We start from the raw sequence: 15,672 nt of genomic DNA on the forward strand, positions 1-15,672 counted from the left end.
GTGTGTGTGTGTGTGTGTGTGTGTGTGTGTGTGTGTGTGTGTGTGTGAGAATGTCCTTGAGCCTTTTGAGATGAAAGGAGAAAAAAATAAAATAATAATAATAATAATAATTAAAAAACAAAGTATGTGTGCATATGGATGTTCATGTATGCATGTACGTGGGTTTCAATTGGTTGTCAGGCAAGAAAAACAACAAAACAAAAATCAATAATAGCAATAAATACATAAAAAAAATAGATATATACTATACAAATTTTAATATTAATAGGATGGGTGATGTCACGTTTGCAGAAACATAGTGAGGGATGACCAGGTGGAGTGGTGTTCTGTTGTATTGTACAGTATATGATGGACGAGTTTAGATTGTCCATTGAAATATATTCTATCATTAAGTTTCTCCAGTGTGTGTGTGATGTGTGTTATTTCTTGATTTCCAGTTCACGAGGATAGTTTTCTTGGCGATAGTTAGGGCCACGAGGAGTAATTTGCGATTTGTTTTACTCAGATGTATTGTTGAGATGTCTCCTAGTAAGCACAGTGAAGGGCATAATGGGACGAGGCAGCCCAGGAAGACAGACAGTGACTCAGTTATTTCTTTCCAAAAGTGATTAACTGGTGTGCAGTGCCAGGTGGCGTGAACATAGCTATCCGGGCTGTTTTGAGTGCAATGTGGACAGATATCTGACGTGAATCCCATTTTAAACATTTTTTGCCCAGTGTAATGAATTCTGTGAAGTATTTCATACTGTATTAGTTGTAAATTGGCATTTTTAGTCATGAAGTAGATGTTATTGCAGATTTGGTTCCAGAAATCAGCATCAGGAGTGATGGACAGGTCTGATTCCCATTTTCTTGATGGTATGGATGATGTTTTGTCAGACTGTGATATTACTCTCCATATTTTTGAGATTAACTTTTGTTGAGGAGGGGATATTAATTAATTCTGAGGTTGAGGGGGGTAGTTCTAGGTTAGTGGCCTTAGTGTTAAGTTTGGATTGAACATATGATTTGAGTTGCAGATATTCCAAAAATTGGTTTCTCCTGATGCCGTACTTCTGAACCAAGTGGGGGAATGAAACCATGGTGTTATTATTGAAGATATGTTTCAGATGAGTGATGCCTTTAGCGGACCATGTGTGGAGATTAAGAGGTGTCTTGTGACTTAGAAAATCAAGATTGTTCCATATGGGAGTAAAATTTGAAGGTGCAAAAGTGATGTTATTGATTTTGTGGAATTTCCACCAGGCTGTCAGAGTTTCTGCTGTTGTTAGTGTTTTGAAACAAGGATGGCGTTTGATAGATTGGCTTAAAAATGGTAGGTCAGAAATCTGAATGTCCTTACAAACTGTCTGTTCTATATCTAACCATGTGTTGTCTGATTTGTTGGCACTGATATTTATTTTTCCACCGTATTGTGCTGTTGCTTTAGTCAACGTGGGGTAGATGCAAAGTCAAAGTGTTTACCATTTCTACCAGTAGATGACAGTATAAGTGTATTTAAACCATCGATTTAGTCATATTTACCTTTGCTTTCTAGGTTATTGATACAAATGTATGTAATGCTGATTATTTAATCTGATATTTGATGTTTATGGTTAATTTGCAACCTAGTTGTATACATCATGTATTTACTTGTTATTTTTATGTCATGGAAGTGTGAGCATGTGTAGTTCATGAAGCAATAAATAATGACAATTGAACAATTAGAGACGTTTGGTTGAATGAATTGTTATCCTCGCACTAATGTGTTCGTTCACGCAGTTTGTTTGTATTTATCATCCTTTCCTTTCAGTTTATTAAATACTTGTAGTCATCACACAGCAGCAGGATCGATGTGCCTCCACATTGAAAGAGGCACTTCGCGCATTTTTCGCACGTGGCACAGCCTCGTAAACTTAACTAAAGAGGTCTATTCAAATCTCCCGAGAGGACAACGTGATCGCTGATGATCTAACGGTAGTGACCTGACCGTAAAAAAACATCTGGAAGACAGCAGCCGTCCTCAGGATGAGTCCAACTCCACCAGAGCTGGCAGGCCGTTTTGATTATACCTAAAATACTCCATTTACTATGGATACAAAAGATGATGTTATATCCTGACGGTTAATGTTGCTGCTTAAATGAAAAATTACACACTGAGACAACACTTTTACATGTGTTATTTTGCGACATGTGCTACAGTATAATGACTCCAGTCGTCTCATTACACAGACGAGACGATCATTACGCACAGACAAGAAACCCCGAAATTCATAATTCAATTCACCTAAACTGAAATTCAAAATCACCATTAAGTCAACACACAAGAAACAACAACTGGACATCTGTTACAGGGCTGTTGTTGCATTTCACATCACATCAGCCTCTTTCTGGCCACTCAGTGTTTCTTACCCACAAGCTGCATTCATGGTCCCAAAAACGTGTCTTGTTCTGTTTAGTGTTGCTTCATAATGAGAATATATAGAAGCAGTGATGAAGCTGCTGTACCATGTAAACTCCTTGTTGTTGTAGTATCAGCTGTTTGTTGAACAGTATAAAGAGTGTAAAAAGACTGGGTCCCGCTGTGTTACTCAGGCTGCACTACAGCATCTATTCACAGGCGCGATCCCACTACTGAGCGGCACGAGGGCTTTGACCTGCTGTGACGTCATTAGGGTGATCAAGCGGAATCTAGTGATGAAAACAAAATCTGCAGCTGCAACGTTGAAGGCTGATCAGCCATTACAATTGACCTAAAACCTTATTTCAATAATGGTCTTTATCTCGTATCTTTAAACATCTGTGTGCTCAGTATGAGTTGACTATCATCCACAGTCATGCACAGTTTATGTTTCTTTTAATGTCAACAGATTTTATGATACAATAACTTATATTCACAATCTGTCTTTCTGGTGAGTAAATTAGATGTCTATCTATCTATCTATCTATCTATCTATCTATCTATCTATCTATCTATCTATCTATCTATCTATCTATCTGTCTGTCTATCTATCTATCTGTCTATCTGTCTATCTATCTATCTATCTATCTATCTGTCTGTCTGTCTGTCTGTCTGTCTGTCTATCTATCTATCTGTCTATCTGTCTATCTATCTATCTATCAACCCACCCATCATTACTCTTTTGGAGATTGTCTTGATCTAAAGTTTCCATTTACTGTTTCATATCATCAATACAATAATTTAGTGCAGGCTCAAAGCGAAGGCTGACGACTCACTCTGCCGGAGACCATCCATAGCTTGAGATAAGTAACCCAAGCGTGAAATCCGTAATGCGCCTGCGCCAGTTACGTAGCTCTATTATTGTCACGTGATAGCTGACTCAACGCCACAAACTTTTGCAGAGGAGTTACTAGTAACTGCTAGAAATGATGACATATCAAGAAACACTTTCCGGTGACGTGTGACTACGATAGATATATATACGTACATTGATAGCGTCCTCGGAGGGTTAAATCATTTGAAGCGGACTCGATGTACACACTTTGAAACACCCATCTAACGCTAACGTTAATGTTAGCATTAGCATTAGCTAAAGCATCACGGAAGGAGGAAAAGGGGTGTGCGAGCCTCGCGACAACCGACTGAACTCACAGTAAGTTTATTATAAGCCACTGATGATGCTGATACGTTTGTCTGCGGAGGAGTTTTATTCGTTTCTTTTTCTCAAAAGTTTATATTTTGCTCATAACAACAGACTTCTTTGGGAGGCTATTGACAGTCGTCTCCCCTGCTCAGCATTTTGCTCAGAAGCTAGTTTATCAAAAATCTACCACTGTTCTCCCAGTATTAGCAGAGAGTTCTTTCTGAAGAAGGACTCTGGGAAGTTTGGGTCACATAATGTCTGCATAATATATACACTATCAGCATACAGCATCTTTTGGTGTTGTCTAATATTGCAGTACGAGTACGTAACGTCAGTATGTCAAACCTTTTTTGAAACAATGCCCCTTTGTTTCCTTTATATTAAACCATTAGGCAGATCCCAAAATGCCTGCGTGTGTCAGTTGACTGTTGCTGATGGTTTTACTAGATATTTGTGTGCACACCTCACTTTTAGATCAGACTAGTGTGTGTGTGTGTGTGTGTGTGTGTGTGTGTGTGTGTGTGTGTGTGTGTGTGTGTGTTTTATCTCAAACACAAAGCCACAGAGTCACTAAATCTTTGTAAATGGACCAACTCTAAAAAGTGATTCCTGATGACACATATTCATAGATTTAAGACTTGATGCTCTGATTTTAGCTTTAGGGTTTTGGCAGATATTATATAACTTATGAATCCTACTCATGGTCTTGGTTCTATTTACTGCAACCAAAATGTAATCTTGTAGCTCTTTTGTTTTTAAATGGACATTACAAGAAGACGATATAGAAGAGCGATTCGTGTTCTGAGTTTTTGCAATGGTGATTCCAGAGTCGAGGAGCAGCTAAAGCACAATTATCTTTATTTTTCAGCTTTGACATTGGGATATCCAGAAGTCTGTCATCCAGGCTCATCTTCCCAGGTGGCTTCCACTATCTTTTTCTTCCAGTAAAGCAGAAATGACTGAATTATAATCTAACACTTTTATCTTCCCAGTTTGTTTTGGGAATGCGGAACCGACACAGGGGATCCCATCTGGGCCTGATGCTTCTGGCCTCCCAGGTGTTTCAGATGGGTCTGGACAACATCCCCCCAGTCACTCTGGCTGTCCTGGGACTCAACGTGTACCTTTACCTGTTCCCTGCAGCTCCACTGATGCAGGTAAGGCACACATACAGAGACTATCATCTACACAACTTGCTGCGTCCGACTTATCTCATGGGACAGCTTGCTGCTTTTCTTTGGCTTATATCACAGTAAATGGCAGCTCCAACGATAACGGGGTCCAAATATAATTATAAATGACTTCTTACTGTCGGGGCTTTACCATCTTACAGAAATGACATGCACCATTGCCTTGAACTGTATTTATTTGATATTATTTGTATCATTATGAATAATACTATCTTTCCAACCCATAGGCCTGTGTGAGTGTTCAGCAGGCATACTGGTTCAAGGACTGGCGCCGCCTTCTGCTGTCCCCGCTGCACCATGCGGATGATTGGCATCTCTACTTCAACATGGCGTCCTTCCTCTGGAAAGGCACCAAGCTGGAGCGACGGCTGGGCGGCCCCTGGTTCCTCTACCTGCTGTCGGTCTTCTCGCTGCTCACCGGGTTGGTCTACCTGGTGTTGGAGGCACTGTTGACAGAGCTCACCCAGGACCAGTCCTACAGCATGGCCTGTGCTGTTGGCTTCTCAGGTACAGACTCGTCTACAAAACTCTCAAACGATGTACACTGGTATAGAAGATTGGACTTTTTTATGTAGCTCTACTGGTACAACATGGAATACACATTCAAATACACTTTTCCTAAAAGTAAAGTCAAATAAATACAGGGAAGTATGTATTTATTGATAATTACTTTTTTTTTTTGTTTTCTCTAAGCTCCCTGTTTGCATTCTCTCATTTTTGGCTGCATCCAAAGTGTGCGTTTATTGATATTAGTTTTTTATTGTTGCATGTTATTCCGTTTCTTCTTCTGTGAAGATGCTTTGCAGTTTACACCAGCCGATGTAAAGTATCTCCCGGCCGACTGCTGTAGTCTCCCAGTGGTAAAATTACCTCATTGATTAATCATTGATTCATCTTTGTAAATATGTCTGATGCTTCTAGGTGTCCTGTTTGCTCTGAAGGTGCTCAGTAACCATTACCACCCTGGAGGTGTGAGCTCTGTGATGGGCTTCCCTGTGTCTAATCGCTATGTTAGCTGGGTGGAGCTAGTGCTGATCCACATCACATCCCCTGGGTGAGTTCCCAATCGGACACGATTGCATTAAAAATTCACCAGGATTCACCGGGCAGATATACTGCAGAGATACTAGCGCGAACCCTCTTGGTGCGGGTAGCAGGGCACCAGCACTGACGGGGTTAATTCTTCTGTTTTCAATGGGATGACTCACGCTTAAAGGACCAGTTCACAAATGTTCAAGTTGCTCTCTATATATTTGCTATAGTATGACAAGCCTGTTGTATACCGTACAGCTGTACAGCTGTCGGTACGCTCTGCAACTTTTAAAACACCTCCCTAAACATTTCATCAGAGGATTCAGGCTTGAGCCAAGGAAGCCGATTTCAACTTCAAACATCTGTCAGGAGTTCAAAAGAAAATATATGTTCAAACTATGTTTGGAGCAATTAAAAAAAATGGAAACTATATTTTAGGAGTAAATAGAAATATGTAGCACATGTTTAGAACACAGCTTCTGTTAGTAAAGTTTCCCCTTTTCTACATGCTGTCAGATGTTATTATTGAACGTGTCCACCAGGTGGCAGTGTCTCATTAGTTAGGAATGAATCTGTGCTCTGCTTCTTCAGGACCTCTTTCGTTGGTCACCTGGCCGGTATCCTGGTGGGTCTGCTCTATACTGTTGGACCACTGAAGGCCATCATGAAGAGATGTGCAGGTCAGAAATAAGTGTGTGTGTGTGTTTATTCACGAGTTGTTTACACTTGTGTATGTGCAGACTGCATTTCTATAACCTTAGGTTCTTGTAACCTGTTAAAAGGTGTATGACTGTATGATCTTTAAAAAAAAAGTCTAAAGATAGTTTTTCTTGAAAAGAAAATCCTCAAGCTTTAAAAAGTAATAATTAAATGTGATTCAGGTCATATACTAGCATCATGGTGGTTCTCCTGTGCAGTAACAATCAGTACAGGTTTGCTAAGTGACAACGTGTGTGAATAGAAATAGATCTGACACTGGAGATAGTTTCTACACCATGTGTAGATCTATGTTTCTTTGTATTAATCCAGATACAAATCTAAATGCACATCAACAACACTTCTGTTTGCACTGACATTGTCTGCTTGTCTACATTTTCACCAGGGTTTGTGACCTCGAATGGACATAACTCCCGGTCCAATGCGTACTACAGCTCTTCAGGCTTTTCAGGTACCTAATGGGCTTTTTCCAGAATTAAATTAAATTATTCGCTATATAGTCGTTTTTTAAAGGCTGAATCAGAAAGTATTTCGAGACAGACTCACATTGCTGATTTTGGTCTTTTCAGAGAATTTGTTGACATTAACAGGACTATGGAACACACCAGCCTCAACATTTTTAACGCGTTTTCTTAAATTTGAATACTTATGCAATGTGTGTGCTTGTGTGTGTGTGTGTGTCTGCAGGCTACAGTGGCACTGGTGGAGGATACTCCGGATACCATCAGTCTCCACCAGATCACACAACGAGTCGTACACCATCTTATACAGGTGGACTGACGGAGGAGGAGCAGATAGAGGCGGCCATCAGGAACAGTCTGAATCACGGAGGTAAGGGAGGTTGTGTGGTGACACTGAATTCTAGAAGCTGCCGATTAAAAGCCACCCCAGAGAAGAGTCGGCTCAAATCTAAAGTCTGTAAATCTAATTTTGCAGGACAAACCAGCCAGAGACGAGATCCACCTCCCTACGGGTTCCGCCTCTCTGAGGAGGCGACAGCTGAGGAGATCAGGTTGAGGAGACTTCGGAGGTTCGACAGCTGAACTGCGGAGGGGAACAAGAAGAAGGTGTAGGTGCCAAGAGAGGAGCTCCCTCCTGAAGCAAATTCTCCTTCACAGGCTGAGGAATAGCAACCCCCATATGAGAAGGTCCAACCACACAGACCGACACTTTTATTGTGTGGCCCCTTGTGCCTCTTTACCAAAGAGTTAATGTTAGCTCTGGAAAGCTACTTGAATGTGAATAACTAAAGAGTTCAATGGCTTGTGAGCAGGTTAGGTTTGAGTGTGTCTGATGATGCTGAAGCAGCTGCCAAATGGGGGTATTTTGAAAAAAGTAAATGGGCACTTGTTTTGAATTTGTCATCAGATTTGCTGTTGTTACACCACTTGAAGTTGTGAAATGGATACAGGACATAATATCAAATGCCTCAATTTAAAATTTGAAAATCAGGAGAAAAAATGGTCAATTTCCTTTCTTTTGCTCCATCCAAACCGCATTAGACCAGGAGTAGATCTAGATACTGTATTTGAATTAGTCAAACCTGGACTTCAGAGATGTAAAGTTCCGTTGCAACTTTGTAAAACCTTTTCTTTTTGTTTCTGAAATCAGGTAAAAAAAACGGGCTAGACCACGTACAACCAAGTGTAGCTCAAAATATGGTACTTCTACTCGTCAAAGCTGGGCCAGCTTATGTCGATTCAGTCGAATGTGGTTTCTGATCTACACCTGTTCTTATGTGGTCGTAATGGAGGGAAAAAAGCTGTGAAATCAGCCTCTTTTTCTTTTTTTTTCTTCTCACAAGTAGAATAAAAAACAGGAGGATGCCAATTCAACAAAAAAATAATTCAACAAAATGTTAAATCTGAACCGGACAGTATTTTCAAAGTAGGTAAAGCTGATTGATATCAGCGAAACCTGAATGATTCTTTGGCACTTGAGGAAAGCTGCGGGTCCCTCCAACGCTGTTCCTGACCGATTCCTTGTTTCCCCTCAAATCAGCTTTTCCCAGATTACCAAAACACCATAATCATAATAGTAATAACAATTAGACTACCACCATAGTTGAATGCTGCCCTGATGGGCCACATCTGGTTTCACAAAGGCCCAGCTGGCTCGTGTAACGATTCATCTGCAGTAAAAGTTCTTCTGAGCACACACGGTACTGCTCCTGGTCGGTGTTTCTGACTTAGAACAATCCACGCAGACCAGTGTCACCCAGTGTTATTAATGACATTAATTACCCCAAAACACATAATGTGTAGTATTACTTCTACTACCCATGTGTCAATACATTGTTTTTGCAACCTTACCACCGTACTACTCCGAACTTTCTAAACAGTCACCAAGCAAGAGTGACACTGGCTGTAGGCAAAGTTACAAAAGCGACGTTGAAGAAGTACATCGCTGGCTCTGATTCCCCTAAAGCCCCGAGGCATGATGGGAAGTAGGACAGCTTAAATTAGAGCCAAGAAACCCAACGAGCCAAGAAACCCCCATGGGCCCGAAACCATGCTGCAGCGGATACGATCCAAACTGTACGTCCCGGTCCCCGACCCACAGTAGAAAGAAGGGGCCAAAAAAGGTTGCGTGTTAGATATCCGGTCTCAAAGTCAAGTCTTTTTTTTGTTTATACAGCCCGATATCACATGTAGAAGTGTTTTGACATCAGACAGATTTGATGGTTTGCGTAGTTTTCTTTGTTGCACACTGCCAAAGGGGAGCGAGGGGCTCTGGCAGAACATGAAGGGGGGGGGGGGGCTGAAGAGTGACGGCGGGGATGACAGGATGAGGACAGGGATGACATGACGCCCGTACTACCCGGGGGTGCACATTAAAGGGACGTGTTGGTGGTTTTATGTCTTTGTCTGTCTTCACACGTCGGGGAAGTTGCGTCTCAGTTCGTCGTCGCACCTCGTCCTGTAAACGAGCGGCGCTCCGCCCGCCGTGACTCTGTCACCGAGAAATAGAGACGAAACTGTGAGAGACGCTCCCGGTTCACGTGCGGAGGCTGTTTTACTTGACCGTCTCGGGTGGCAAGGAGGCTCAGCGATGGTCGCTCATCGCCCACAACATTCTGCTTCAAGCCCTTTTCAATCAGTTTGCCAACAATTAACGTTGATCAAAGTCTTGTATCAGTTCGGCATCTGCTCTACTCCAGGTGACGGTGACACGGTTACACGCACAAAACAAGAGACATGAGGACAATTGACCGTTTTTTTTCTTTTATGCTGGCTAGAAACCAAAAATGTGTTATTTCAATTGCAGTGGCGCCAAACTCTGAAGTGTTTTTGTTCATTTATCTCTTTTGTTATCGTTACATGGCAACAAAATAACATATTGTATAAGTGCTTTTTATAAAATTGATACGGTTTGCTTAGCAGTTCAGATGTCGGTGTGTGAGGTTTCAAATGAAATTGGGCTGAACAGAGTGATTTGTATGTTCAACGATTTACACGCTGCCCCAAAAATGTCTGGAATATTTACATTTAGTGGTCACCCTTTATAGACACAGACTGGGATATTGTGTGTTTATATATATATATTTTATTTTACCTCTAGATGATCATCTATAGAGAAACAATGTCTGTCATGTCCACACAACAATAAAAGAAGTGGGAACAACACAGCGGTGTGCTAATGTGTTTTTTCTTTAACCGTGTGAGGAAGTTATTCACTACTCAAGTACTTTCTATTGTTAATACTGTTATACTCTCACACAACTAGTTATATTGATGATTACTTGTACTTCTACCCAAGTACCTGCTGTTATAATGTAACAGTACTTTTACAGGAGTGCAGTTTTTGTCCACTCTACCTGCCTTTGCCTGAATGGAAATGAAAACTTTGCAGCATGCGTTTGAAAATGTTCAGTGATTTATAGTTTACTGACTGATGAGCAATATTTACAGGAATATGCCACCATGGCAGAATAATAGTTGAAACACTTCCTAAGACGCCTGTCTATAATGCATTAATAACATACTTATAATCTGTTATCTGTTTATGTCACTTTAAGATTATGGTTATAAGCACTCAATAATAGTAACACATTATGGTGTAATACGTAAAGTAAACAAAGTAACTGCATAGATTTTATATTTTTTCACTTTACTCAAAGCAAATAATGACTACTTAGGTTAACTTATAATGCATTATAAAAATATAATGTATTACAACTATGGAAATTCTAATAACTACTTTATGATCCTGTAAAGAAATGTTTGAGTGGCTGTCGATTATGAAATATTATGATACTTGACCTTATAAGTCATTATAAAATGCTTCATGTTGTGTTAAGATACTTGTTAAAAAGCATTCAGATTTTGTATGAGTGCTACAAGCGGGTTATAACGCATTATAAGTATGTTTATAGTGCATTAAAGTCATGGGAGTCATGGAAAGTGTTTCCCCTGTTACAGAGCATAGACGGTCATTTCATGGAGAACTGTGTTTTTAGATGTATGATTAGTATGTCATCCTTCCATCATGGTGACCGTGAAGCCACTGGTGAACAATCGCACCATGACGGGGCTCGGTTTCAGACAGGGGCATGTAGGTGGGTTCTTCATGCCCCTAGGATCTCTGGCTGAGCTTATCAGAAGCGTGCCACATCACTGCCATGTGCCGCAAACACCCTCCGCTCAATCCAACGTGAAGGTCAATTTGTCTTCGCATCCTGCCGAGGCCTGCTGGGGTCCCAATAGACTCCCACTGGACCGATAGCTGTACCACTGCATAAAGGAAACAAGCTTTTTGTGAAAGACGGAGCCGCAGTTTCGGATTTCTTTCCTCTCCACTGTGCAGTGATTAACTTCATCACACTCGAATCCTACTCAGCAACTGGTAAAGTCTTGTGGAGAATGTCATTAGCTCGTGCAGAGGTACAAGCCCAGGGCTCATTTTTCCGAACAGCTTAATCGCTTGTGTGCCAGAGTTACATGCTGGCGATGATGACTAAAGAAACTTCGCCACACTATTTATAGGATAATCTTGTGAAATCCCCCATCGCTCCCACTTCTAATCATCCTGCTGACTTTGTTCTCCACTCTCCCTGTTCTTCCCTGCCCCGTGGTGGAACTTAATGGAACTTCCTGTTTGGGCTATTGGAGGCCCCCGCGCACCCACGTCTTCAGTCATTCTGGATGATTAGAGCTCTGTTCAACAGGACGGGGAGGGAGTTGTCGGTCAAACGCACACACACACACACACACACAAGGTTTTAAGACAAGGACATAGTGTCAGCGACACTAATGTAGTCTCATTACATGAAAGAATTGCCCGCACACGGACAAAAAATATTTAAGATGTTAAAAGAAATCGGTTTATGCAAAAGCTGACACACTGACCAAAACTCTCCCTTTTTTGACACACTTTTCATAAAGGATCATCATCAGATAAACCCTGTTAAAGGTGTAGCACGGCTGTGGAGGTCGTTTTTATTTCTTGGGTGAACTTTTGTTTACAGAATCCTGCTGTTTTCACTCCCAGGTCAGTATTCTTGTGTTTAGTCTACTGGGAGGCTACGTGTGCATTGGACGTGAAGCTAAAAATGCTTTCCAAGTCAAATATTAATGCAAGTGGTGGCTCATGGTAATAATTATGAACCATATTTTGCATTACAGACTGTAGGAATACAAAACTGATCATTCACCTTGTCGCTTAAGATGTTAATAACACAAATATGGAATTATTTCCAGCTATTTATAAAAGGTTTCTTTCTGTTTTTGCAGCGATATGAAGTTCTTTAGAGGTCAGTAAACAATCTTATCCACCTCATCTGTTGGCACAATATCGCGGGAACCAAAGGGGGGTTTCCACTGCTTAACATGTGCCTTGAAGTTAGTGAACATGGAAACAAGAAAGCCTATAAACTTGTCTTCCAGCCATTTGTCTTTTCGAGCAGCTGTTTGATCAGTTATTCCAAATATACTGTATTCTCCCCTTGTTCTGTCATTCAAATTACTGCTCATACAAAATACAATTTTGTCTTGATGACATTGAGTTGCAGCCCATAATGCAAAAGCTTTGCTTCCCCTTATTACTGCTTGATTGGTATGGATTTAGTCTAAATCAGTATGAAGCAATGATGAAAACAGTCTCGTTAATATTTCTATGACTATTCGAGAGAAGGAAGTGAAGGTTTTCAATCAATATCAAATAAACAGAGTCTGATGAATGATCAAAGTTGTAAAGTCAATTTATTGCGTTGCAAGCAAGGAGAACAGATTCACAGACACGTATTGCAGAGTCTGATGAGAATGCCCCACGAATCATCTCCGTACATTCTAATTTATATCCTCACAAAACAGAAAGGAGACAGTAAGAAAGGTCAATGAGGAGACGAGAAGGAGGGGGCCATGTCTTGCATATTTGCTCTTAACACCTCGAAAGCGTATCTTCTGCTGTCGTCTCATACGGAACCTTTTGCGGTCACAGCAGGTGTGTCCTATTGCACATCTTACAGAGAAATATGCTGGGGACATGTTAAAACATTTTTTACCATTACAATATTCACCGTCTACGTGACACTTTTGTCCAAAGCACTCTCACAAACGGAGCTATTTGGGGCTGAGTGGTTTCCTCAAGGACACTTAGACATGTGGACTGGAGTAAACAAAGGAGACAGGAGTACTACTACAATAAAGTCTGAATGCAAAAGTAAGACCATGCTCTAGATCTGTAGTGTTGAAATATAGAACTTGCGTATAAACATGCCTTGATGTATGCAGTAGCCTGACTCACACTGATATCATTATTTAGGTTAAAAAAAAAAATCTGATGATTTTTAAAAACATAAACTCATAACATAAACATTGTCTTTTGTTTCGTTCCACTAATTGACAAATTTGCGTGATGCCGTCATCAATTCAATGTTTGAAGTGTACAGACAAACCCGACCTCATTTGATCGTATTTATTTCTACATACTTATATATTTGGAAATAAATCAGCTGGTGCTTGCCAAAACTTTCTGGGTAAAACTCACACTTTTCCCAAATATGCGAGTAGAAGACAATATTCGACTATTTTGACAGTTTGGGTCACAGGGCGCACCGAACAGAAGTCATGGATTGAACCGAACTACCTGTACGGAACAGTTCAGGATAAACACACGTTACGTTCCACCGCTAATACAGACACAGATATATATCAGCAGATATATCGACCTGGTCCAGTAATTGGTTTAGCACCAATGAATGCATATATTGTGATGTGTGTATTTATATGTAAAAGAGCTTTTGAAACTTTTCTATATATTGAACTGAACTTTGCAGAGTTCATTTAACGTTGAACTACCACCAGTAGCAGTTAAACTGCTCTGGATGTGCATGTGTTCTTTGGAAAATACAGTGCCCGCTTCAAAGCTATAGACAGATAAAGCAAACACATTTAAACACATCACAATTCAATTGATTGCATCCCCAGAACACAACCAGCCTCAGAGTTTGTGCATTTTTTTAGGTTCAAATCTACTTTTTTACCTTGTTGTCTTCTGTGCTGCTGTCACACATTCTCTCCCTCATACATTTCACTATTTTGTTCTCTCCTGCATCTCTACTTGCTTTAGGAATTTTTCTCCCTTTTGAATTTTGATTCCTCCCCAGTGTGTGCGCTCTCCTCCCACCTTTTCTAAAACTCTCTTTTCCCCTTTTTCTCTCTGTATCTCTGCCTCCTTGTGTGCGTCTCTCTCTCTCTCCTCCTCCCTTGATGTTTCTTTCTGTTTGTCTCTCGATTCGTCTCACACAATCTAGCACTGGTTTTGATCTCGCTATACCGTTCTTTCCCTCACACTTTCTCTCTCTCTCTCACACACACTCTCAGTCTCTTTCCTCCTGGTTGCCTGCAGATCAGAGATAGCATGTCTGTCAGTAAGCTACAGAGGTACCGAGCTCCTTGATTCATCCCAGCTATCTGGGTGACCCATTTCTGCACAAAGTCGCACCTTTCAAAGCTGTGAAATAAAGTACTGTGAAGTGTTTCACCACATCAGTTCAACAATATACCTACATCGCCAACACGTGATTCTTTCTCCGCTATAGATCCTGTGTGCTTTCAGAAATGGAGAACCACAGGGGTCTGTTCTTGGCCCACCGTGCAGGAGTAGGCCCCATGTGTGAAGAACAGACGAAACACACCTTAAGATCCAAACTGGACCTTGGACACCAGAGAATAAAACTCCTCTCTTTGCCGTCACAAGACTCCCGCAACAAATCCTGAAGATCCTTTGATTTCTTTGCTCGGAGTATGTAGAGATCCAACTGTGGGCAGAGGTTTGCCTATCGTACTGAAGGCCTTGTTCACGATCTGCAGTAGTTACTTTCCATGTTTGACTGTGCGGTAAGAGAGGATGTGATGATGGACTCAATGAGGGCTGGGTAGAACACAACGACAAGTTGTTGCGGTACTATTTAAGCTCTCTGAGAGAAACAAACAAAGCTTTTGCAATGATGTGTTCAGTGTTAGGTTTCCACTTCAGGTTATTGCTAATGTGTGTTTCGAGGAATTTTAAGGAGTTGATGGTGGTGACGGGGTCTTTTGGGGTTTCACAAGTAACGGGAGTCAGTAAGGAGCTCCTTGGTTTCGGCTGTGTTAAACCGTCCATTTTGAGAAATGTGACAAATGTGACAACCTTTGTGACAGCAAAGGACAAAATATAGCAAACCTGCACCCCAACATAAATGTTGTGTTAATATTTGTTCCACTAGGGATATTTAGCTGTTGCTGTTAAAGTAAAACCGAGTGCGTTAACTCGTGTGTGCTCAGGCATCTGTGGTGACTAAAACTGGCAATTCTATTTTCAGTTTCCACAACCAGAAGCTGATTCCTGGCTGCTCGCCTTGCAACGATTTTTAAAAGCTAGTGTTGAGTCCTGCCTCATGCACCAAGGACACAAAACACGTGAAGAACATTGAAGCCATCTGAGATAGAGCTACAATAAATATGTGCCACACACACACACAGGTTACTGCAGTGACATGAACCTCCCCCCAAAAATGTGACAATGTGGATTATTATTGAGTTATTCTACATACGGGGCTTTAATGATAAAACTACTGTCTATGGCTATTTTGCTATATACGGTGATGACATGCTGTGATGTGATCTTTGAATGTCTTTTGTGTAAAAGTTATTTATTTTATCAGAGGG

General features: G+C 40.9%; 1 protein-coding gene across 2 annotated transcripts; it reads left to right on the forward strand.

The window, feature by feature from the left end:
• The first annotated feature begins 3,313 nt into the window (after positions 1–3,313).
• On the forward strand, positions 3,314–10,564 carry rhbdd1 (rhomboid domain containing 1). Of its 2 annotated transcripts, XM_031863413.1 has the most exons (9): positions 3,314–3,593; positions 4,453–4,502; positions 4,577–4,741; positions 5,002–5,281; positions 5,696–5,828; positions 6,398–6,486; positions 6,909–6,974; positions 7,211–7,354; positions 7,460–10,564. In XM_031863413.1, exons 3-9 carry the CDS (start codon positions 4,589–4,591, stop codon positions 7,564–7,566), a joined length of 972 nt encoding a protein of 323 aa, XP_031719273.1. In that variant the 5' UTR covers positions 3,314–3,593; positions 4,453–4,502; positions 4,577–4,588; the 3' UTR covers positions 7,567–10,564. The 2 variants fall into 2 exon arrangements, with proteins under 2 accessions (XP_031719273.1, XP_031719272.1); XM_031863412.1 differs by lacking the exon at positions 4,453–4,502 and having other exon boundaries at positions 7,460–10,563.
• Positions 10,565–15,672: the final 5,108 nt, after the last annotated feature.

The sequence above is a fragment of the Anarrhichthys ocellatus genome, unplaced genomic scaffold, assembly GCF_004355925.1.
Source record: "Anarrhichthys ocellatus isolate YVR2014 unplaced genomic scaffold, GSC_Weel_1.0 scaffold29, whole genome shotgun sequence".
NCBI lineage: Eukaryota > Metazoa > Chordata > Actinopteri > Perciformes > Anarhichadidae > Anarrhichthys > Anarrhichthys ocellatus.